The 25,973-nt window shown below is 38.6% G+C and overlaps 1 protein-coding gene and 1 long non-coding RNA gene across 3 annotated transcripts; both read left to right on the top strand.

Annotated features, from left to right (window-relative positions):
- Nucleotides 1-3,916: 3,916 nt before the first annotated feature.
- On the top strand, nucleotides 3,917-6,284 carry twist1b (twist family bHLH transcription factor 1b). The gene is made up of 2 exons (XM_026939556.3): nucleotides 3,917-5,526; nucleotides 5,854-6,284. The coding sequence occupies exon 1, from the start codon at nucleotides 4,946-4,948 to the stop codon at nucleotides 5,477-5,479; it is 534 nt and encodes a 177-aa protein (XP_026795357.1). The 5' UTR covers nucleotides 3,917-4,945; the 3' UTR covers nucleotides 5,480-5,526; nucleotides 5,854-6,284.
- A 137-nt stretch (nucleotides 6,285-6,421) lies between these two features.
- LOC113542610 (uncharacterized) lies at nucleotides 6,422-20,553 on the top strand. 2 transcript variants are annotated; one of them, XR_008300625.1, is made up of 2 exons: nucleotides 6,422-8,019; nucleotides 11,513-20,553. It is a non-coding gene; the product is annotated as an uncharacterized LOC113542610 (long non-coding RNA). The 2 variants fall into 2 exon arrangements; XR_003404318.3 differs by lacking the exon at nucleotides 11,513-20,553 and adding an exon at nucleotides 8,751-8,863.
- Nucleotides 20,554-25,973: the final 5,420 nt, after the last annotated feature.

Below are 25,973 nucleotides of genomic sequence, written 5' to 3'. Positions count from 1 at the left end.
CTCGAGTCTCCACATTGATGGCTCCTAAATATCCCCTTTCAACATGAGAGAGACGCTGCAGGCCTATATAAGTTCAAAGTCACGTTTCCAGGAACTGTGGAAAACGGTTGCTGTGAGATTAGTCCAGTCGGGGTTTAGCTTTCAGCGTCCTGCAGGGAAGGGCTGGAGGATGGTGGAGCTCTCACTTCTCTCTCCTTACTCAGCACATAGCACTCTCAGCCTGTCTCATGCTGCCCCAGACTTTGTGTGTGTCTCTCACACTCTCCTCCCACACACACCCTGTCTTACCTTTAGTCACTTTGTTAAAGTTTGACAAACAAACAGCCCATAGTTCTTAGTGCAGCATGATATTCAGCCCAAAATCTTAAACTCAGATTGTTATTCTTCACTTCACAGTTCTGTTAATGCATAAATAAAGGAACTGTGGCTGACTGCATATAGTTCCAAGAGCAACACAGTGAGGGGAGCCGGTGATCGTACGCTGACAGACAGGAGTTGCTCCTGAGGAGGGACGCACTCTGAAAGTGAATTTAGCAGTATGAGTGGTGGAAAAATCACACAGCTGCAGACAAAGGGAGATATATTGTTGTCACTCCCACATAGTTTCAAGATCATCTGCTCATGAATTTTTTTTTACTACTTAAAGCTGACCATATTAGAATATTCAGAGGACTACTATTCTGCTTTTCTCTCTCCCAGCTACAGAAAAGTGTTGGGTAGTGTCAGTGGGTTGGACACCACGACTGAGGTTCTCTCAAATGCCGACTGAGGAGACAGCAGGAGCATCCGTCCTTCTCCTCTGTTGTTTTTGGCCTGGGCTTAGAAGTTCCTCCCCTGCACATTATGCTCCCCCCACCCACACACATACACACACACACACACACACACACACCTCAGTCTGTCACACCACCCTTCTTCACTGTGTTCGACACACACACACAGCTGCAGCACTTTTAGTGACCCTGACTGATGCACATACACACACACAGTTACCCATACAGAAACATGCACAGGAAATCTAGTGCACTCTGTTGTGTAATTATCATCCAGATAGATCCTTGTGCAGAAAGAAGTCTGAGGAATTGTATATTCATCAATCCTTCTGAAGATCTTTTCTTTTCTGCACAGAAATGGAGTCTGACTCACTTGATTATCATGTAGTAATATCCAAAAAAGCATGGCTTCCTCTAACTCTGCTGAAACACTGCCAAATATCCGGCACTGCTTTATTTTGCTAAATGGCCTGAGCGATATCATTAGCATTTGGTCACTGATAAAAGTGATCAAGACTACCCCCCTACCCCAACCCCTAATTTTAGTGAATCCAGGAAATAGTATACTTTGGAATGCAAGAATATCATAAATTATGTAATGTAGCGACTACGAGGATTAACTCAGTGTTATTGTAATGTCCATTGTCTTTCAAATTATTATTCTATTACAGTTACAGTAATTATAGTTACTTAAAAAATGTGTGATGTTTTATGACTTTTTCTGGGGTGAAACGTTGAATCTCTGTGTTTGTAATGGCTTCATTTCTTGATTACATTAGTGACAGAGAACTGTACGCCCACCTACCAGGATATTGTTTGGCCAATAAAATTAGACAGAGTTAAAGCAACAGTGAGAATCCTGCTGATAATCACAGTACAGATAATGTGTTCTCTAGAAAAATGCATTCATAAATATGATTTTATATTGATGCACTTACAACAAACAAAACATTGATCTGAAAATTACCTGTTTTCTACAGCGTGGATGTATGCTGAGATATTTGACTATGAATGTGAGTCCGGACATGCACATACAATTACATGCTAACTTTAATTTGTGCTAAATAGATAGTTCAGTTTTTGCAATTAATTAACCAAGTCAGTAATATTAGGCCACATAGTTGTGAAGGAGAAGCTTAGTTTTTACATCAAACTCTGTACATGAACAACTCATGAACTTCAAGATGTCTTTAGACCTCAGTGTACTTTTACACCTAACAAATGTAATTTGTAGGCATTTTCACAATCCATTTTCACAAACTATTTCATGAATCATTCAGATATATCATAAGAATTGGCCAGATTTGAGCTTCCTGAAGAACACCAGGCTGCTATTACATTACTTAAATATCAATCTTTAAAGTGGACAGAACATAATTTTCCATTATTTATATATTTACAAGATTTATAAAGAACAGTGTGTTTTAAGAGGTTCTCTGTTATTTTTGTGGATTTGAGATATTGACATTCATATCAGCAAAGGCATGAGTAAATAAAACTATTATCTGTACGATTTTTGACTATACATTGGCCATTATTAACAGTTCTCAGTTATTTATTTTTTAGATCCTAAAAAAGGTTTAGGTATCAGTGACAACAAATTAATTTCTGTAAGAACCAATTCCTCTAAAGCAATTAGTTCAAAGATTATTGCCTTTATTCAGACAGTTCCACAGTTTATTTATTCAAACTTGTCTAATCTTTAGCAGTTTCCCCATTTCTCTTGGCAGAAGGCCTCTATCAGTACTGATATGGTGTCTGAGTGCAGTCTGTCTGAGAACTGCTCTTTCCATAGACTCAGGCTAAATGGTGCCAGCCACATCTGGATAGCTGTCACCTCTCCTGCCTGATAGAAGATACTGTAAGTGTTGCTGGTAGATGCTTCACATTGAGGATGTGTTCTTACAGTATTGGAATGTCATCCAGAACTGGAACTTGACCCTGTCTAACACCTAGGGCCTCCTGCCTTTCACTTCATTTAACAGCAGATTAGTCTTACTAATCAGCCATGTGTTTGAACAACTCACTAATTCAGTTACTTTCAGGGTGGGGTTTGTGTGGGAGAGTAAATGTTTATTAATTATCTTAAAAGCTTGCTGAAATGCCCTGTTATTTTTTCCCCTTCATATGTGAAATCGTCAACGGAGAAGCAGTTCTTTCCACAGCTCAGCTGATACATAATAAAGCAAATAGCGAGGCTTTCATTGATAGGCTCTGGCTCCAGTAGATTTGGCTGTGCACACACTGCTTAGGGAGAGGCTGTGAAATATTTGGCTCCTGAACTCCTCCTGGCTTTTGAGTCAGTACATGAATCATCATCACTAACTTAGTCGGAGTCAAAAAACCCTCTTGTTCACTCACAAGTCATAAACAGAGAAGTTGATCTTGTATGACATGTGGCGTTTAGCATACAGAATTTATCCAGCATACTTTGTGGCTTGTAAAAATCTACAAGTATTATCCTTAAAAATGAAGAGAGCCAAGGTCATTTTACAACTCCTCATCCATCTACACAGCCTCTGTGTGCAGTATAGCACTGCAGTTTGTTATGTAAAGGGGCAGACAATGTACTTTATCCACAATAATCTTGATTTCACTGGAACTGTATAAATCTCCATGGTATTGCAGCAGTCTGATGTAATGCCAGAAAAGGCTTTCTGCTTTGTGATGTACTGTATAAACATGCAACCATGTTAACACAAAGGCTTCTGCCCACAACACAACCTGTCTTCACCTATGACACAGAATGGACTCTAAGCTATTTCTTTATGTTGGGCTCAACCCTTCTACGTGATTATGAATTCATTTTGGATGTTTAATCTACCTTTTTTTTAAAAATTACTTTTCTTATCAGTATGGAGTGTCTTAGTAGCCACAGCACTGATCTCTTATGCATGAACTCTCACATTAAAAAAAAAACACTTGTTTGATGTTATTTTCCTCACACCATCTTGACACTTTTTAAATCTCATCTTTATATTAAGTTATGAAGCATAATAGAATTTTAGGTTTTAATTATATTATTATCTATTTGTAATGTAATTACATTTTTATATTGCATTTTATAACAAAAGAAAAGAAAATCATGACCTCTGGTGGGAAAAAAACATTTTACAAAGATATCTGATAACATTGCACAAGACAGTTTTAATATGTTTAAATCTTATACTCCAAGCAGGAACTTTTTTGTGCTAATCTGATGCTGTTTGTGCATTCGTAGTTAATCTAAATTCCCATGTTAAGTTATTGGATGAAATGATATCTACAGACAAACTAAATTTCATCTGACTATTTGATTGTACACAGACTCACAGCAACACACACACACCTCAGTTTTTGAGTGACCTCTATTTATATTTAAAAAATGAAAAAGGGCTGTATCTTGCCACAAGATAATTCAAAACATAAGGCAAACTGAACAGAAAAAAATAGTGAGGAAGTTTTGCCATGACCCTCTTCGTCTCCAGACCTGGTTTTGAGAAAGGCAGTGTGTTTCACCTGGAAGATTTATAGGATATGTCAAGAAGAATAGGCACAAACTGGCCAAACAGTCTGACAAAGTTAGAGTGAGGTGTCAGGGAGAATGCAGGCGAGTGTTACAGCTGAGAAGATCCAAAAGCTTTTCAGAGAATACAAAAGAGGCTGGAGGCAGTTATAAAGACAAGATATTAGAAAACATTTGTATCACATTTATATTGCATACAAAACTACTGACATATGCACTACTTGACCGTTTTTGTTGCTATGATATTGACATTAAAGAGACGTGAGAGCTAACGTGTGAATATATGCATTTATTTGCACTAAAATGTGCATTATAACAGAATACTAGGCTGCTAAATAGTACGCAGTGTATGGTGCACACTTTAGACACATGCCTACTACTGAGATGGATAGTATGAAGAGTATGTAGTTTTGGACGCTCGTTCTCTCACCCCTCCTTCTCACGTAGCGGCCTACGCTTCCTTGGCCAATCAACTTTCTCTCCTCCAGCTATAAGAGCGCCCCAACTTTTTGTCCCAAGTCAACTTTATTCTGGCGCCTGGAAATCTGGATACATTTTTTTTTTTTTTTGTTCTTCTTGTTTAAAATTTTCATCCAAAGCACATTATTCCAACGCAAGCCAATGACTGAATAAACGCGCCGTTCTGCCGCGCCTCGGAAGTAAAGAGATGCCCGACGAAGCTGTGCAAGACGGATCGAGCTGCCCTGTGTCTCCGGTGGACAGCGTCCCGAGCAGCATCGAAGGCGAGCTCGAGCGGGAAACCAAGAAGAGCGTGCGGAAAAGACGCTCGAGCCGCAAGGACGCCGAGGACTCGGACAGCTCTGTGCCGGGAAAGAGAGGGAAGAAGTCGTGCAGCGGAAGCGGCGGAAGCGGGGGAAGCAGCGGCAGCCCGCCGTCTTTCGAGGAGCTTCAGTCGCAGCGTGTCATGGCTAACGTGCGCGAGCGGCAGAGGACGCAGTCCCTGAACGAGGCCTTCGCCGCGCTGCGTAAGATCATCCCCACGCTCCCTTCTGACAAGCTGAGCAAGATCCAGACACTTAAGCTCGCCGCGCGCTACATCGACTTCCTGTGCCAGGTACTGCAGAGCGACGAGCTCGACTCAAAGATGGCAAGCTGCAGCTACGTGGCCCACGAGCGCCTCAGCTACGCGTTCTCCGTGTGGCGCATGGAGGGCGCGTGGTCCATGTCGGCGTCTCACTAGCGCGCGCCACAAACTCAACGCGCATGGGACGGCTCGCGCGCTGGACGGTACGCTTTTTCTTTTTTAAATAAAAATATCCAAAAGCACACCAGGCAGGATGTTCTCTTATTAGGCCATCTAGAGTAAATCACAAAAAAGCCCAAGCGCAGACAAGTTGGGTTTGTGTACACATAGGTTTCGCAGTTACTGATATCTGTGGCATTACTGCCCAAAAGATAACATGAACTGATGTACCTCATCCCTGGCCTAAGTCCTTCTGAGTTAAACAGGCTACGCTTTCTTTATTTTCTGAAGTGCTAATAATATGTGATGCACTGAATGTCGGCAGGAGCTGGAAGCTGTATGGTTAGTCTAATGCATTTTCTGATTTACAGGTGACAGTCGTCTTTGCTGACAAGGCAAACAGGAGCGATGTTTGAAAACAATGCTGGATACTTACATTACTTTCAGTAGTGCGGAAAAGACTGTTATGGACGCTTTAGCAGCGGAAAGCAGAGCTTTATGGAAAGGAGGCCGCAGATGATGTCTTCTGAAGCGCTTGGCCCAGAGTGATAGCGTTGACGCTGAATGTCTGAAGTGTGTGTGTGTGTGACGATGCGCACCTTTACACCAGAACAGCACAAACCGCAGCCTGCATCCAGGAGCTTGGTACTGAAGTAAACTAGGACATGTACTTCCAAATTTATTTATTTATTATTGACACGAGTTGTCAAATGTGCCAAATGTGTTTGTGTCAAAATGAATCCCTATTTTTATTACTTTTGTAAATAAATGTGCATTTCTGTAATAAAGGTGACGAATTTTAAAAGAACAGAATCATTTATTTTGACAAATGGAAATTCGTTTAGACCAATAGTCATATATATATATATATATATATATATATATATATATATATATATATATATATATTAGAGAGAGAGAGTTACTTAAGTTTGGTTGTGTTTCTAAAATAAATAGTATAAATACTAAGAAATAAAATAATAATAATCAGATCAATAAAAAAATAATCAGTATCAATAATACTAATTTTATAGGCTAACAGAAAATAATTTATTGACTACTTCAAGTACGTTTTATTTCGGGATGTATTTATAAGAGTTTGTTTTTCCTTATATATGCTATATAATTATTAGCAAAGCACAGTTTGCACTGTAACTCAAATAAATAACTGAGAAGGGGTTCATTTGTTATTTGCAGTAGGCAGTGAGGGAATCACTGTTGCAGCGGTTGTTTACTCTACAGCTAATCAGGACTGCACTGTGGTCCATTCAGCCTGTATTACAGCCACTCGGGATATTTGGACGCTATTTTAATTCTGGGACTCTTCAAAGATACAGACCACAAATGACATGTCCATATAGCAATACATTTTCCATTCTCGTCTCTTGAAGGCACTTACAGGGCAGTTTATTGGTAGTGTGTTTGTTTGTTTGTTAAGTTTAGTTTCACATATTATTTGAGTGTCATCATTACTTCCCCGGTTTTCGTATAATTTGCCTTTTGATATAAAAAAAAGACACGTACATTTTGAATATCCAAAAAAATATATAAATCATAATTATTCCCGTGCTTGCGAAACAAGTCAGTGTTCAGTAAATTAAACCTGAAATCAAACGCTAGGAGACTTTTCCCTTTGACAAGCTACACATTTTTGCTGTGTGTGTGTGTGTGTGTGTGTGTGTGTTTACACCACGCTGACGGCCTTCAGTCTGGTAAAGTGCTTTAGCTCAGCGCGCGCGTGCTGGAGTCGCTGGCCGAAAAGCGCGTGCGCGTTTGAAGGTGTGTAATTGGCCTTGGAGGCACGTACGGAATTTCCAGATGTGTATGAAACCGAAGCTGCCTTCAGCGGCCACTGGAAGGTGGACTATAGGTTAAACTCTCATGTACACACAGCTTGCTTTTACGACGGCAAGCCTAGGCCCAATATTAACATAAATACTATTACATTTCTCTTAAGGGAAAATCACCAAAAGAGCTCCAAATGTGTTTAATATAGTCCCATTACCCCGTTAGGTTCCTTGTCATAATAGCTTAACATAGCGTCTTATAAATATAAGCAGCATATTTAGAGCTCTTTTGGTCATTTTGTGATTTCCCCTAATATGATTTATTTTAATAATAAAATATATTAATATATAATTTTTTTCTCCAAAATATTTATTTATTTTAAAAAACTGGAGTGCGTTTCCAGTTGTAAAGGATTTGGCAGATGCACGTTAGAGGCACACGAACGAAGCTTATTTTGAACAGATGTTAGCATTTTCGTGTCACGTGAATGGAACAGATGTTCAGAGGCCGAGGACCGCCTTTGAATTCACTCCACACGAAAAATGAGCTTTGAAACAAAGCTTTTGCTTTCGCTCACGATGAGAAAGACTGCTCCGAGTGACTCCGGCTGTCTTCAGGGACTCCAGTGTGCAGAGATGAAACAGATTTGTGTTGCAGAAGGCTGCAGATTAACGGTGTGGAGGTGCGGAGCTGGAGACACAGAGAGAGTGGGATGAGCTGCTAGTAGAAAAAAAACCTCTGCTTTACAGGTACTGCTGCAAACAGACTTAATTCTGCTCATCGGTATACAATAACCCATAAAACAAGTATCAGTGTGAGATCCACAGTATTTTAATTCTGAAAATATGATTTAACATCAGTATAATGTGCTGTGGACAGTCTACTATATAGATATGCTGGCTAATGCCTGCTGGTAATTCATTTAAAGCTAGAAAGAAAGAAAGAAAGGCAACTAGCTTAGGCAGCTAATTCATATCAATGTCTTATTGTGTTAAATATAATATTGCCAAGGTAATCTCTGATGATTATAAACAAGCTGACTGATATCATATTAGATTGATACTAGACATAGATGCTAAAAAACATCATGGAAGAGTTGGAAAACAACACTGACAAGCTGATCAACATTCTACACCTGGACCAGAGACCTGACTCATGTGTAACATATAATTGGTCAAAATATTTGATGTATAATAATTATAGCTTAAGTTTAATTAATCGTAAAATTAAGTTTTAACCATTTAAAAATATTTATTCCAGTTAAGATGCATCGCTTTCCTGGTCGACTACATATACTCTTAGGAAAAAAATTGTTAAATATTCTGGAATATTTTTCCACTACATATTTGGTTTTCACAAAAGATATTTGGCAAACATCTGTACTCTCTAAATCTGCTTCAGTGTCAGGTTTTTAAATATACAGATGGATATATTTCAGTAAACAGGTCCTCACTGTCTTATTTCATGTGTTTAATTCCAGTTCTGGCTTGCTTGTACTCAGATGTCCTGAGAAGACTGATGTGTATTGCAATGATCATATATTAATTCAGCTTTGGTATTTATTACTTGGTATTAAAGGAACATTAAATAATGCTTTTTGTGTTTTTGTAAGTCATTTATATTGCTTGCTCTTAGTTAGATGTCATACCATAAAAGAAGAAAAGTCCGGGAATTTTTACTGTGTGAAAGAACAGCTGTGAGCCATTTTGTCATTTTGTAATGTCTAGATAACCAATAAAATAGTTTTGCTGATTCACTAATTTTTTTTATTAATGAAATAAAATTTGATCTTGTGCACTTTTAAATGAAACACTGTGCCTAGGACACCACTGATGAAATGTAATAAATGCACAGTTCATGAAGACACAGCAATGCAATAAAAATGGCTGAGAATAGCATAAGTATCACAGTTTAGCACAGTTTAGGAGTCAGAACAATGAACAATAAAGAAATAAACAGGCAGTGAATTATGTTGCACAAACCTGTCATTGTGAGCTAAACGATAAATGATTTTACAGGACGTTATACACCACTGACGGAAGGCTTGCCTAATACCAGATACCATAATCCAACCAAGATCTGGAAAATACATGCGTATGTTCTATTTGAAAGTTTATTCCAGTGGGTATCAGTAAACCCAGTGGCTTATTTCTCAGTTTAGCCCAATAGAACCAAAAAAAAAAAAAAAAAAAACATAAGTGCACAGTCATTAAGGTGGAAAAAAGTTTATCCAAAAGTCAGTGAGTGATTGCTTAGTCAGAGAGCTGGTCTGATTCAGAGAGTGTGCTGGTACTTGAATATGTCTTGATGAATAGCTATGGCACAGTCATCACTCATGTTACAGTTTGGCCTGGTGGAATAGCGCTGCTGAGGATTGAGGCTAACAGAGTGTCAGAGGTCCTCTTTCAAAGCCGTCCAAAAGAACAAGTGTAAGGAGGTTTGAACATTGTGTTTGCTCAGTGCTCTACGCTCGCCACCCAGGCAGCAGACAGCACACGCATCCCTCTGCCTTTGGGGCATACACAATGATGTCACACACAGGAAATGGATGGAGAGATTTGGCACCTCTCAGGTTTGGCTGAGCATCCACTGGCTCCGTACAGCACTGTAAAAATAAACGGGCAATCAGAATGCCGCACAAGAAGTACACAAAGCCGTTGTGGAGTTTCATGGATCATAAAAGTAGGGTTTTCACATCAAGAGGACTATTTATTTGTGCAGGCTGGTTGTCTGTAAATAACCTTGTGTTTCTCAAGATGGACTGTCTAAACATAAAGCTGAGATTAAAACAGTTTATATCCCAAGCTACGACCTCAAACCTTCCTGTTAATGTTTAGTCATATGACTGGATAATTAACTGAGAATAAATGAGAGAAAATTGGTTGAGAAAGGATTACAAGGAATACATCATGGTGTAGGTTAACCCTAGTCATAGCCCTTCTGTTATGACTGTATGCCCAAACATGCCCTTGCATTTTATCCAATATTTTGCTTAAAATGTAAGTATAATATATTATGTAAAGCATAATGAGGGATGTTTTTATTTTACGCACATATAAAACTGTTGGCAGCTTTCAATAAATATAAAAAATCACAATAAGCAAAATAGTTAAGCACTAAAATATTTTCCATATAAAACATAATAATTCAACTGAATGAACAAATGTGCTTTTATGGACATTCCACTTCAGATCACGTTGAGTATGAAATGGCCATGGCAAAAAGTTATGTTAAAAATTTCCCTTTGACCAAGACACTGCCTACTTGCCAAGACATTCAGGTTTTTTAAGTTTTAGAGAATGACATTTTTTCACTCTTTTATTCATCCCTCCTTTCATGCCAAACATACGAGTGATGACAAAAAGTCAAAAATATTTCAGGTTTGATCAAGCCACATCACATCACCTGCTGTAGTGTTCAGAATTTCTCTGAGACTAAATGACTGAAAGCGACACCTAGATCTTGTATTACTTAATGTAGACTTTGGAGTTGTCTTTGCCACTCATTATTCTTATGTGAGGAAAACATATTCCTATGTCCTCTTCCTGGCCGTTCAAATGTAAAACCTGTGGTGACATTTTAAAACTTTCTCCATAGGTATTTTTTTTTTTTTTTTTTTTTTTTCTTAAAAGATGTTATTTATTCCATTTTCTGGTATGTGAAGATCAGTGGTTTGCCCTATTTCTATTGGTAGTTCATTTGATTTTACTGAAAAGACTATGTATGACACAATGCTGTATACTCTGCTCAGCTTCTGCTGAAAGTTTCTAGGCCGGATTTAATAAGAAACAGTAAGACAGTAAGTAACGCATTATGCTATTCTGCTGTAACAAGTTTCTTTGGCCTTTTTGCTTGGCAGTGAGAGACTTCAGTCTGTGTAGGACAAAGTTGTGAAGTATCTGGTATTAATACTTTCTTTTATATCTATTTTAGTGCAACATAATGATAGAATTGCAGCCTCTAGTGTGTGTTTGTGTGTTATTAATACATACAGACTAAGCAGCTGAAAATCCATTAATATAAAGAGTTCAATATCACTAGTATAACTAATTCTATTTTAACATCCTTTTATTATAAGCAAGCCACCATAAGCTCGATATTTCATATGCAGCCTGACCAGTGCTTTGATTTCTGTCCTACAACACAGACATTAAAATTACCATTTTAATTAGCACTTTAACTGAATTTAAAGCTGCTCTAAGTATGACCAGTTTGGTCCATTAAATCACTTTTTTGTTTCAGAATCAGACCGTATACATCTAATGAGCTTACCAGTCGGATGGCCTGTGCCACCCTCGGTGGCCTGAGGGTAATTAGCCTAATGACGCTCTCAGCTCCCTCCCAGTGGGGTCGGCCCCACACCGGCCACTAATCTCCATGCACTCATTAACCTGGAGCCCACCGGAGCCCCTAAGACAGACCACCTCTTACTGCCATGAGGCCAAGATAAGTGACGTGTTGTTCTTGGGCATTACAATGATTCTCCTTTTCCTTCCTCTGCATGTCAAGAAGCTTAATCTGCACTCACAGGCTAAAGAGAGGCCTTGTGACAAAACTGAGTGATATTCTTTTAAGTAAAATGTTTTTAAGTAAAACACTGAATATCTTAATGATTCATTTGTTATAACACACATGAGCATCCTGGCCATTTGTGTAATTCACAGTGGACACTATTGTACTATATTCAGCATATCTGTTAAGTAAGTACATAAGTACATTAGGCCATAATTAGGCCATAATTTCATTTTAGATTATAATTTATCTTGCTTTTTACATAGACTAGTGTAATAGCTTTTTTTGGTCTAGGGTTGCATGACTAAAGTTTTGAAATATTTTTGTCTGGTTTTGATTGTGTGTAGGACCTTTGCATTTTTTTGAATAGCTAAGAGCATGAAACAAATATTAAGCGAAGCAATGACATATGATGATGACATATTCTTTCCTTCTTTGCAAACTTTTAACAAGGTTAAAGATGGCTTGTGATGGCACACCAGACATTAGAACATCTTTATTTCTGCACATTCATCATAACATTGCTAATAAGCATGTGCTGGCTTGACATTTTCAGGTATGTCACACAGCGAGTGAATGGAGGATCAATTACTTGTGTCGGATTGGGTCACTAAGTATGTTAAATGGATGTTAAGTGGATTGTCGGTATCTTGGTTTTAGGCATGGCCCCAGGCCACAGTCATCAAATGTCATTGTATTTTTAAGTGCCTTTATTCAGGATCCTGGTGCAAAAACTAAAGACTATTTTTGCTCAACATTTACCACTGTTCCTAGTCAATATACAGAATATGATAGTGTTACTATTCTCCTTTCTCCTTTTTGGTTTGAAATTTCACATTGTTTAAACAATGCCAAAAAGCAATACAAATGTAAAATGCACTGCTATTATAAGACCAATATAGAAAATGTTGTTGGATACATTTTAAATCTTTCTATATTTTCTCTCTTTAAAAAAAGAAGATACAGAGTTATGATTGTCTTTCTATAATGATGTATAAGTAGCAGTTAGTTCCAGGTTGTAAAGAGATTTATCTTCTAAGCACATTTCCCATCAGAATGACAAGGTCACCATTTTAAAAATTTGAAAATCACCTTTAATAAATAATAGAAGGCCACAATCAGATTGGGTAGCACTTATGCAGTAATAGTGTGCATTTACAATAACAACATTATATGCTATTTCAAAAGTTTATGTAATGAATTGGAGAAGCAATGTGCATTATGTGATGAATATATCAATGGTAATTTCAATATTACCAAAACTATGTTTTCAACATTCAATTACAGCTATTAATAAACTGCATAGCAACCATACACTTAATGAAAACCCAGCCCTGTTTATGTGGACTAATGTTACACATTTTGATTAGAAGCCACTGGATGTGTTCAAAATGTTTTGGTGTGCTGCTTTGCACATTGGGACTAAGGAAGAAATCAATCATTGTTGACTAGCCAACAGTCATGTTGTGTTCAACACTGGCATAGCACGGTAAAGAGCGTTCAAACTGTCCTCAGACGTTAAAGCATAGCAAAGCACATCTGTTCCACAGGTTACACTTTAAGGATTGCAAAGATAAATCAATATGAAACTGCTATGAAATGTACTTTACTCTCCAACCACCATAAAGAAGAACATTTGTGTTGAGTTTGTAGAACGCATTGCATGGGAAACAGTTTATTGGAAGACAGTACGATGATTGATGGGCACAATGGAAGCTTTTCACTGATCGAAGACTTGTATCAGATGTTTAATCTGAAGTTTATTTTTTTACTGATTGCTTTAGTTAAATATCAATCTTAAAATGCAGTTTTGGCAAAGAAGAAAATTGCATATGCTCATAGAATGATCCAACAGTGGGCTCTGCCAGAGAGACAAACTAAAGAATCTCTAGATTTAACCATTTTTTTTTGTAAGAGTGTACTTGTAGCCCTATAACACTTTTTTTCATTACAGGTTGCAAATACTCTAGTTTTCTTTTTTATAGTTTCTTTGTCCTGTGTCTTCCTCCAGGGTATCCAATGATATAAGCTAGCCACACTGTTTTCTTTCAAGAGTATTAACCTATCCATTTCCATCTAACCTAACCTATTCTCCGTTGGTTAAATCAGCGCTATATCCTGGGGCGACCATGGAGCTGTTTCAGCAATTCCTGATTGTGGCTTTAATAAGGCCCTGATAGCACTCATAATGCTGTAGTGTTCTTTGTCCAAGCCTCCAGTGATCTCTATGGGACACTTTCTGTGGAAACGTGCAGGATGACACCAACTTCTCACTTATCTCTATGCTGAAACACTGTGTCCCTGGAGCGCTGGCTCCGGCCCATGGTGTGGTGAACCTGGCTGCTGCTGACCTAGGTACTAAATCAAGTTCAAAGCAGAGCTCTGCGTGCTCGCCAGTATTGTGTTACATGTTTGCTGTTGGGAAGTGGACAGCCTGCCTGAAGTTTGGTCCACGTCTGGGCTCCCCTTTTGACTCCTCCTCACAGCATGAGCTCGGTTTGTGCGACACGACCTTAGGGCAGGATGTACTGCATTTCTCTCTTAACCCAATAACATTAATCTGGTCACGGTGGAGTTTTCCTTCCTTATTTTTTATGATTTTTATGGCTTTTTTTTTACATTTTGTTTTTTAACAACTAAAAAAGACCAGAGACTCATTTACTTAACCTTGAGAGATTGTATGGACAAAATGACGTATGTAAAAAACCTGGCTTAAAATGGTCCGTTAGGTTATTTTAAAAAAAAATTGTCTAATGTCTCAACCCAGACTGCTTTTATATTCCAACCGCACATACCACATGGCTGATAAGATAAAAGTATGCAGCGGTGCAGACTGGAGAATGGAGGCAAGGCAGAACATAACGCTATTTTAGAGTTCAATTGCCTGGTACTCTGATCATGTTGATAAGGCAGTCTGATAAACACGGACACTCACGCAAAGTGTAGTCTGTGCCACAGCACCTAGGGCCCCTAACGCTATGGTGGTATGGGAGAGTAATTACTGCCTCTTGCCCCATGCTACACCACATTAATTCTTGATGGGCTGCAGCTCAGTGCTAACTACCATCCTTGAAGGAAATTCATCTCCACTGCCATCTCACCCATAGCCCCTTTCAAAAAGATGACCAAAAAGTTACTAGTAGGGTTAAAGAGCTGAATCTGTATCTTCGTTTGAACTTAAATAAATGTAGACGATAATGTAGTGCTGGAGGGCTGTGTAAATGTGGCGTGTCAATATTGTTAAGCATTTGAAAGGTTTTCTTCAACCTTTAGTAAAAATAATGATGTTGCGTTTTCATTCAGAGACAAATTAGAGTGTAAACATGCAACACACATGTTACTTAGTAAGGATCAGAAATTAAAAACCATCACAGAAATGAAAGCTATTTTCTTTGTATATTCTTACTGTATATCCTATTTTCTCTTAAACCTTTATAAGAAGTTGGTAGATAAAAGTTACTTTTTATACAGCAGTCTGGTTATCTCCCAGAGGCAATGCAGATGCAAGCTAAGAAATTGCTAATCATCATGCCAGAAAGAAAGGGATAAAACTAAGACACGGTAAGGAAGAAGCATTGAGAGTGACTCTTAGCTAGACACTTTAGCTAGTTGAGTTTAGAAATATGTCATTATAAAATAGTAACAGTTTCATCATAAAAGAGTATTGAAGTATGTTCAGGTCAGTGACATGACAAAGTACTGTGTAGTTATTTTAGTGTGTTGAATACTTTTCCTTTCGTTTCACATCTGATGGGAAAACTCAACATTACCAACAGTCTCAAGGTGAAACAGTTGTGCTTTTCCTGCAGTGACCTTTGAACGAGGGCCTGAAATATGAAAAGGCCCACAGCACATAAAATAGCCGCGTTCCTCTGTAGTAAAGTCAGCAGTAAAGCTTACTAATTAGAGCTACCATGGTTACTGCGTCAAACAGCGGCAGCAGGGCTGAGAACACTTCTACGACATCAAACAGCCTCAGATCGACAGACTCCTGCACGGGCTGCACGGGACCTGGTTTGAATTAAGCGACTTCCACACTCGCCTCACAAATGCGTACTCCAGAGGGAGACAGGGGAAGAAAAAAGGGGGAGAAAGAGACAAAGTGAGAAAGGGCCCAAGCTGAACTTTGCTGGATTTCATTAGACTCAATTATCTTATCTGTTTCGTTTCAAAGGCTGACCTGAGGGACGGACAGCAGTTGGGCGAGCTCACTGGTATGTTGAGACTGTGTTCACTGAGAGTCTGCATCCCGCCAACTGGGTCATTACAACACTCAGACTCCCTGCCTGAGGTGCTCAAATATTTGTGTGCTTTTGTAAATAATTTTAAATTTTTTAACCTCCCTCAAGCAAACAAGTCTTTGGTTTATGTGCCTTTTCTTTTCTTTTTTTTTTTTTTTGGAAAACGTATACAATTTCTCCCTCTTAACCAATTCCATCTGACATTTCAGCTGCATTTGTATCTATTTTTAAACATTACAATCTATCCAAGATTTATTTTGACTCAGTCTGTCTACTTTAAATTTATCGCTGAGTAAGATAGAATCAGTTCACCTCTTATCTACTTCCTATCCAGCTTTGTTCGCCTAAAACACATGGGCCAATCTACTTTTATTTTAACACAACTTACACATTGAACATAATGTCTCATATTTTAAAAGTATTGCACACAAGGTGAAATTTGGCAAGCATTCATATGTTCTGTTCCTAGAATCTGTCTAGGGCTTCATCTGTAACTTCACTGTGACACAGGGAATGCTTTGGCAAATTGATATACTGTATTAGATGGCAGTTCAAAGCATCCACCCAGTAATTACATAACCATTTGCTCATTTAGACTGTGATTTTCCACACACATTATTCTTACTTCAGTACAAGGATACACATTTCTTTGCGTGGGCCAGTGGGAACATTTCTTTGTATATTCAGTGGATAAACATTCTGAACAAATGCCTTTAAAATAATTACATTTATATGTCTTATTACACACCCATGAACAAATACCTATTTAGTGGTTAAAACAGAGTCTGCATTATTTAGCTGGTCTCTAATTATATATTCCAGGAAATTATGCAATTAGCTATTATAGTCAGGAAAACATTGTTCTTGCAGGCTATGGGAATTCAGTGCATTTACAATACAAGTCAGTGTTCTCTAATGTACTCTTACTCTGCAAGCTGAGCTGTTCACTGTAAAGTAGCAGGCCAGCTGTCCAAGTAGTATGGGCGCTGTGTGCCTGCTCCCACACTGTGGTTCAGAGAAACACCAACCTAGAAATTACACAGCGTGGTCAAGCTCTCTAGAGAAGATCATCAAACACAATGTTAAGCAGGGGCCTCTTCATGAGCCCTGACAGTGCACCCACTCTTTCTTGATATCGACACCTGGGGCTTGCATGGTCCCACAGGCCAATTTGGGTAATCAAACAATGCAGCAACCCTGTCACACAACCTAGAGAAGGCAGAGCTAATCAGGCAGGAGCTCAGTGCTCTTAGATGGAGGGAACAGGAAAGGCTAGAGGACTTGGGGCTGAAATGGAGAAGCCACCTCATCAAGGGGCTCCTTTCCCCCCTCGGACGAGGTCGTCTTCATCATGGGTGCACCAGGAAATGCACAGGACGGCAAGGTCACCACCAATTGGCCTGCTATGTGTTGTTGCCATGGCAAACGTCCCAAGGGCCAATGAAAACAGATGACATGAACAATAATATGAGGTGTAATCAACAGGGTCTTGGCTTCCACATTTCATCTGCCCACCCCTTTTCATAAAAAAAAAAAAAAAACTTATCTTGGAAGTGCTTGCTAGCTTTGCTCAGACAACTTCATATAATTAATGGCTGAAAGAACCCAGGCCTCACTTTGCCAATACTAAAAATGGACTAAATACTAGGTAATGGGCAAACTGTGGTGAAGGCTCTGTTCCATTGTAGATCATTGATTGCAAAATGACACAAAACGAGGACTGCGCTCTCTCAGACAACCACATATGAGCAATTGCTGAGAGATCCCAGTCCTCACTTTGTGCCATTGCGTAATGGACACTCCACAATACAACTCTGCCTTCACCATTAATGACTTATTAACTGCCAGCAGTTCATAACCTCTATATAGCTATTACAATGGGTTCCATGGCCCCTGCAAATGGATCATGTTGAGAAAAGATAAGTGTCTTTTACATGTTTAAACAACACAGTGTATGTAATTACTCCAGTTCAACAACTCATAAACTAATGTGTTATCTGTTACAATCTCCCCTGCCTGCTCTATGCATTGTATTAGATAGAGAAATGAGATTGCCATGAAATGAAAGCACAGTCTCAAAGTTCCATACTCAGAGTAAAAAGACTGACCTCTGACCATTTAGTCAAACAATCCAAATGCAACCTCCTCCCAACTCTTAACACTCAACATTAAGGACGTATCAGTGTTGTTCTCTCCATGCGCTGGTATAGTGCCAAAGTATTTTGAATTACTGCACAGCTTATAAGCGCATTGTTTGGCCCCCTAGAAATTATGTCAGCATTGTACGCCAAAATCTTTTATCACTTGCCAAAAATAATGAGGGTAAATAATTGCATCCAGATGTGGCCCATTTCAGCTGATAGCAGCCTTCATTTCCTGCCTCTGCTGTCTCAGACGAAGTACTACACCTTAGAAGAAACTGCCACTAACACACCCCCTTTCTTTTATATCAACGCTAACTTCCTGTGTTTGCATGTGCACTCAGTTTGGATCATCTAAACATGTGAAGAAATCATATTTGTTTTTTTTATATGACAAAAACAACTCTGAGAATTAATGAACATTTCGCATAGTATCAATTACAGTGTCTACATCTCATTAAAATAGAACAATTGAGACGAATAAAGGAGAGGCATGATTTAAAAGGGCTGGGTTGTAATATTTGTTTGAGTTAGGGGGCGGGTAGTAGGCGGGGTTCCCCTAAGTGATGGATGAAAATGTGTGTATTATCTGCACAACCATATCAGTTTTCTCAGGTCTTCCAACTACATGAATTTCAATATTAAGTGAATGCTGCTAGGCCATTGATTTGGGTCATTTATAGTCCTCAGGCCTGGAGCACTGCCTGTGTTGTGGCTTTTTAGAAATCTGAAGTGAGTAGAGTTAAAAACAAATTATTTTATAGTGGATACTGAATTCTATGCTGGAATTCAAGCTGGCTTATTGTTGTCTGCTGATATGGTGCTGGTTTTCCTGTTTGCTTGGTTGAAAGAAATTAAACGTATTAAACATTTTTTTAAAATGATAACATCAATAAAATTGAATGTAAGATGGCAGGAAAGCAAGCATTTAGCATGTTTGCTCTCACTGCTCTGCTGTGCCTTGCCTGTTTCCTTTTTTTAATCCTTTTTTAATCCTTTTTTTTTTTAAATCCTTCACAAACTAATCTGATGCTGCCAAATTTAAAATGAGTCATCATGAGGTAATCACTTTTATATATATTTTATATATTTAATATATTTTTTACTTATCTCATTGCAATTAAAATAATGTTACAACTTGTACTAAAACACAACGGTGAAGTTGGCTACCTTGGTTTTCTATAATGAGACACCATTATACAGAAGTCAGATGCATCATGTTTTATATTAAGAGAAAAGGAAGTGTTTACTAGTGTAGAAACTGAATGAACAGCTCTATTTTAATGAGGCCTGTTAACATCTACAGATGCACAGTGTCTTATGGTAGTTTCACTAAAAGAAAAAAAATGATGAAACAGGGGCAGCTCTTTTTTAAGTCATAGTTTTTAGCATGAAATTAAAACTTGGCTTGCACAGTTCATTGCAGTTTGTATAAAGATTCCATGGCAACATTCTACTGAACACTGTGAGCCATGGAAATTACAAGTTTATCAATAGATCTTTGAACTATGTATTGTGGTAATAGGCAATGCCACAAAAATAGTGATTTCATGTATTGATTCATGGAAAGAACACAAATTTAATATTTAAAAAAACACTCAGAAAAGTAATAACTTTCAAACAGTATTTTGAGGAACTTGCTTGCAGTTGTTCTCCACTTTTGCTCATGAAAATAAATGATTTTGAGGCAAAGTTTGTCCACAGACAGTGGACTTGCCATTGACTAAAGGGCATTGTTTTGACAGTGATTAGTCTCATCAAAATGAGAATTCCTGACATTAGTTCTGAGGCTGTTGGGCTTGATGAAGTAGTCCCAGAGCTGCACTGTTTCATGACTAGTCCCACGGATCATAAACTTTGAAATCCATAACCAAGCCCCAATGCTCATTTTCAAAACGGGTGGTCAAACTTCTCTCCCACACGTTCATTCTATTTCTGTCTTTTTTCCATTTGCATCCTTGTGTCTCAATTTTGAATTCCCTCCTATTCATTTATAACTTTATTTTTTCCCAGTAAATCTTTTGCTTTGATCTCCTTGGCTTATTTTTTTTTTCTCTCTCTCTAACTGCATCCATTTTCCCTCCATCGTCTTCTTCCTGATATGTAGTTGTGTTACATCTTCCTGCTCCTTTATGCAGTGGAGCTGCATGAAGCTTAGATTCTCAGCACCGCATACACATGGAGGTGCAGGAGCATTCTTCATGCCAAACTGTATCCTGCTCCACCTGAGCAAGCACAGCTTGAGTAATAAGGATGGGGAAAGAGATAGATCGAGAGAGAAAAACTGGTGACAGTGTGTTGGAATTGTACCTCCAGTGTATAATAACATTAGTCTTCCGTCCTGGCCCGGCTGAGCCTTCCTTCTGGACGTGGCCCTGCATAAGCTTCATATTCCTTGTTATTTTTTTTCCTCCTTTGTATTTTCTTGTGCAGTTCCCTCCAATAGAAACACACTCGTGCAATGCCTCAGTGGTGTCCCAAGTTTAGATTTCTCCTTACAAACAGCGTTACATGCATGTCTTGGGACTGGCTGACACAGACAGCAGCCAGATTGGCGAGCCCAGTGGCAGATTCTGAGGGATCCAAGGAACCGTGGTTTCTATTTGGCTTGAGTGGGTGAGCTGAAAGACAAGGAGTATTGAGCTTCTCAAAGAGGATTATTAACCGTGCCAGAGTAGTATCTGTAGGACATTCTGCTATATTCTGATGTGATGTATGCTTCAATAATGTAGGTGCCCTTTGATGTGTTTTAAAAGCTAATATTTCAATTCAAATGCTTTGGAAATGTAGCCATTATGTGTATTTATGACTGTACAACATGGCTGTTACAAGGCTGTTAATCATATTTCCTTAACTACTGATGTGACACATCGAAGAAAGCAGATCTTTCCTGATGTTTAACCATTTTCAGCGGCTCTCTTTAAGGATACAAAAAGCTTTGAATGAAGTGCTTTGATTTTAAAAGCCGTCACTCCTTCTGTGATAGTGGATTTTTTTCCAATACTTCTTCAATTTAAAAGCGTTTTGGTCAAATGTTTTGCTGTGATGCTATAAAAAGGCCCATTGATCGCAGGCATCAAAAAGGATATATGCTGTCATACTCTGTCTTCAAGGATGCCAGAATTTTTTATTGAGAACAGCCAGTTATAGAGTTCTCTGGATTCCTCTTCATCTTTTGCCAGAACTTGAATGGAGTCTGTCACTTCCACCAGAAGAAAGGCAAGCATCTGTCAAAATATGACTGACTTGCCTAGATCACTTCACAGAAAAAGGAAATGATGGATTATGGAAATGATCTCAAATAGCAAAGCTCAAATCATGCATTTAATCAAAATGAAATGCAAACATTATTGATACCTACCCATTTATTCTGTTGTGTTCTGTCCTTAATTTTTATGTTATCATTTTTTTGATTATTCTAATCCTGACCCTCCCTTATTACCTTGGCTGGGCAGAGCTCTATTTCCTGTCATTTTACCCTCCAGCCTTAGACTCCCATCACACATTGAGGCAGTTCATTCCTCATTCAAACAAAAATCACTAGTGCATTTCAAGCACCTACTGACAACCCTACAATCCCCCCATCCCCGCCGCCCCTCCCCCTTTCTTAAAATGCCGTCCCAGCACCCTCCAATGCTGAGCACAGGAGAAGAGCCCAGGCAATCTGTTATCAATTTGAGGAAAAAGCACACAGTTCCTTCCAAGATGTAAACGATAACAAAACTAGCCTGGAGCTGTTTGAAGATGATGACAGCATTCTACGAAATATAAGCTGTGGTTCCTTCCAGGTTTCAGGTTTTTTTTTTTTCTTCAATAGACCCAGCAGGAAAATTATTTCAATATTTTCAGGCCTCTCTTTTTTTTCTGCAGGTGAAAGGTGGATCTATATAAAGTCTATTTTTAACCTGGAGATCCATGCTTCAGAGTTTTTCATCCTCTTCATGAAAAATCATGAAGAGAATAAAAAACAGACTGCTAGTGTGAGACTCTATAGGAATATTTTATCATGATACTCTATAATAAAGTTTGTAATTTATAAAACTCTTAAATATCTGTGTAATGTAGTTGGGTTTTGCATAGGTTGTTTTTTTTAAGGAATTATATTGGTTATATTATGAAGTGATGTCTGTGCTTTGTTCCATCGGGGTGAATTATCCTGCCTTTTCACCAGTGTTCTCAGTATAGGCTCTGGATCTGCCGTAACCCTGACCAGGAAAAAAAGTGTTCACTGATGAATGAATGAATGAATAAATATCAGTTTTGGACACAGCTGAGTCTAGGCTTTGTGGGCCAATTTTGTTTTGTAGACTGTATTGTGACTCAAATCATCACACCATTTAATTTGTTTGCATACACTTTACAACTAAAGGAACCAGAAATCAGAAATGTGTGAAATTGTAGGTATTTATATGGTATGCGGGTGCTGCCAGAGTGACAAAAAGGACATTCCAATCAGAAGAATGTAAGCAGCTCAGTTCCTGAGATCCACAGCCAGCTTGCTGCTCAAACCTTCTCCAGCACACAGACAGCAACTATATATCTAACCACCTGTTATCTTCCCAAGTCCACTAGCACTTGGGATTATTCATGGCAAATTAGCTACAGGCCAACTGAGACTCAAAACATAAATAAAGCTACTGTTAACACTGCTAGACTACAAACTGTTCCATTCTGTACAGTCAAATGACTTGATCCCAGGAAGAGGAACTGGGAACAAGTTCCCTCAAAATCATGAGTGAAGCACTCTCAACTCTCTCATCAGAAAGGCCATTGCTGCATTTTAGTCAGATGTGTCAGCTATGTTAGTATATGTATGAAAAAGGGATGGGCCAATGGATCATCAGAGAGGATCATCCAGACATTAGAAAATTTTAAGGTCAAACTGGGTGGGTCACGAATGGAACAAGCACAAAAGCCAACAAAACATTCAACAAGAGTTGAGTAATAGAACTAGTTTATTTGCTCTGTTTCTGAGACTACACTTCAGATTTTTAAAAATTTTCTAATGTTCTATCAATTTGTCCATAATGATCTCTGTCTACTGGAATGAAATGTAAGACGCTGATGGTCCTTGAATTACAAGGAACTTAAGAAATATGGTTTATAGTTTCCTACACTTACAAAAATTTCACAAACTTTAGTATATTTTATGGTGTGCGTTAAGTACATTTATCATAGTATCCTAAAACTTGTAGACCAGCCCTTTTAAATCATTCCTAAAAGACCATCTTTGCCAGCTGGTATGTTATTTTCCAGCTTCCTTATTACTTGACTAATGAATGTCTGACATTTTGTAATTTCCTCATTGTGTCATTTAAAAATACTTTTAACATTTAAAAATTTCACTTAAAAACAATCTGTCTATGTAGCATTAGCAGCAATAATTAAGGAACTATTTCCTTTCTACCAACACTTATCAGTTGACAAAGATGCACTACCAGTTTGACCAGTTCTGATGATGATGATAATAATAATAATAAGAATAGCTTCTATTTGTAATCCTTTGATTGAGGTTTTGAGAAAACCCATTTCTGAGCTCTTCAGGCAGAGCATTCAAAAAAGTCAGGGAACACTACATTATGATCAGCCTGCATGAACCTTTATGTAAGCATAACAATTGGTCGTTGTCACTTCAGCATTTGGACAAAGATATTTAAACCAGATTCACAGCAGATAAAAGCCAAAGAAGCCTAAAAGATTTGTCTAAAAAAAATCCTTTAGCCAGATAAACAATGAATCAATACGTGGTAATTGGCAACACAAGACTAAGAAGAAAGCTTTTAGAGTAAAGCTTTTCGCAAAGTACAGAGTACTTTGTGGATAGGTTATGTGGAAAGGTTAGTTCCTAGAATTTCATTTCCTGGAGAGAGAGAGAGAGAGAGATAGATAGATAGATAGATAGATAGATAGAGAGAGAGATGAGCAGCTTTTGATTGGGTGATTATCTAATCAGCCAATCATGTGGCAGCAGTGCAATGCATAAAATCATGCAGATACGGGCCAGCAGCTTCGGATAATGTTTACATCAACCATCAGAATGGGGAAAAATGTGATCTCAGTGATTTTGACCGTGGAATGATGGTTGGTGCCAGACAGGCTGGCTTGAGTATTTCTATAACTGTTCCTGGGAGTTTCACTCACAACAGTCTCTAGAGTTTACTCAGAATGGTGCAATAAAGAAAAAACATCCAGTGAGCAGCATTCGGTGGGTGGAAATGCCTTGTTGATGAGAAAGGTCAACAGAGAATGGCCAGACTGACAGAAAGGCTACTGTAACTCAGATAACCACTTTGTACAATTGTGGTGAGCAGAAAAGCATCTCAGAATGCATAACATGTCAAACCTTGAGGCGGATGGGCTACAACAACAGAAGACCACATTAGATTTCACTTCTGTCAGCCAAGAACAGAAAGCTGAGGCTGCAGTGGCTCACTAAAACTAGACTGGAAAAACATAGCCTGATCTGATGAATCTCAATTTCTGCTGAGGCGCACAGACAATAGGGTCAGAAATTGGTGCAAACAGCATGAATCCATGAACCCAACCTGCCTTGTGTCAACAGTCCAGGCTGGTGGAGGTGGTGTAATGGTGAGGGGAATGTTTTCTTGGCACACTTTGGGCCTGTTAATACTAATCAATCATCACTTGAATGCCACAGACTATTTGAGTATTGTTGCTGATCATGTGCATCCCTTCATGGCCACAATTTACCATCTTCTAATGGCTACGTCCAGCATGATAATGCACCATGTCACAAAGCGGAAGTCATCTCAAACTGGTTTCATGAACATGATAATGAGTTCAGTTTTCTTCAGTGACCTTACCAGATTCATAGCATGAAAGTTCACTTGAAAAATCTCCAGGAATTGCATGATGCAATCATGTCAACATGGACCTGAATCTCAAAGGAATGTTTCTAACATCTTGTGGAATCCATGCCATGAAGAATTGATGCTGTTTTGAGAACAAATGGAGGCCCTACCCAGTATTAGTACAGTGTTCCTAATAAAGTGCTCAGTGAGTGTATATTCCTAAGGTTATGCTATAAAGCAAACTTTTGCTGTTGCAATAAATGACCCAGGATTTTAAAATATTTTTTGATAAGACCTACAGGAAATAATTATTTGCAACTTAAGTGTCTCTTAAGTGAGTAACTTGAGTGAAGTGCTGCTAAGGGAGAAGAATTCAAGAATTGTAATGGAATTTTTGTGCTTTAGTTTTATGTCTTTCAAGTGAAGCATGAACCTGGCCAGTAGTTCTGTTCAACTCCTAAGTGTGATTAATCATTTACATGTAATATAAACTTCACACTGGGTTTGGGAAGCAACTTTTATGGTTGTTTTTACTGTTCCTCTGTTACATACACTGACATGACCTTGCAAAGTGGTATTTAAAATCCAAGGGCACCCTGTAGTTATATCTAGTGCTCATGGGTGACGCGATTTAAGCAGCGCACCGATGCATGGCAAGGAGCAACAGTAATGGAGTTTGAAGTCCTGCATTTCCTACTAGTTGTGTGCAGCTAAACAGCCACACACCTCTATTTTGCTTGCCCAGATGTTCTCTACTGAGGCTGCTTGATGACGTATACCAGAGAGAAAGATAGAAACTCTATTCTTCGTGGTGTACAAGCCTGAGGAAACCCCTTAGGATCAGTGACAGTGAAAAAGGCCAAGGTTGTGGCCAGATACTATAGCTCAAATGCAACAAAACATGACTCTTAGCTCATTCATCACTCTCCAAGCACAAGAGGTTTATAGCCAAAGCCATTTTCGTGCTTCGAGTCTGTAACAAACATTTTGAAGGCTT

Source organism: Pangasianodon hypophthalmus, chromosome 1 (assembly GCF_027358585.1).
Source record: "Pangasianodon hypophthalmus isolate fPanHyp1 chromosome 1, fPanHyp1.pri, whole genome shotgun sequence".
NCBI classification, from domain to species: Eukaryota; Metazoa; Chordata; class Actinopteri; order Siluriformes; family Pangasiidae; genus Pangasianodon; species Pangasianodon hypophthalmus.
Note: the sequence above shows the minus strand (reverse complement) of the source record. Positions and strands in the feature narration are given on the sequence as shown.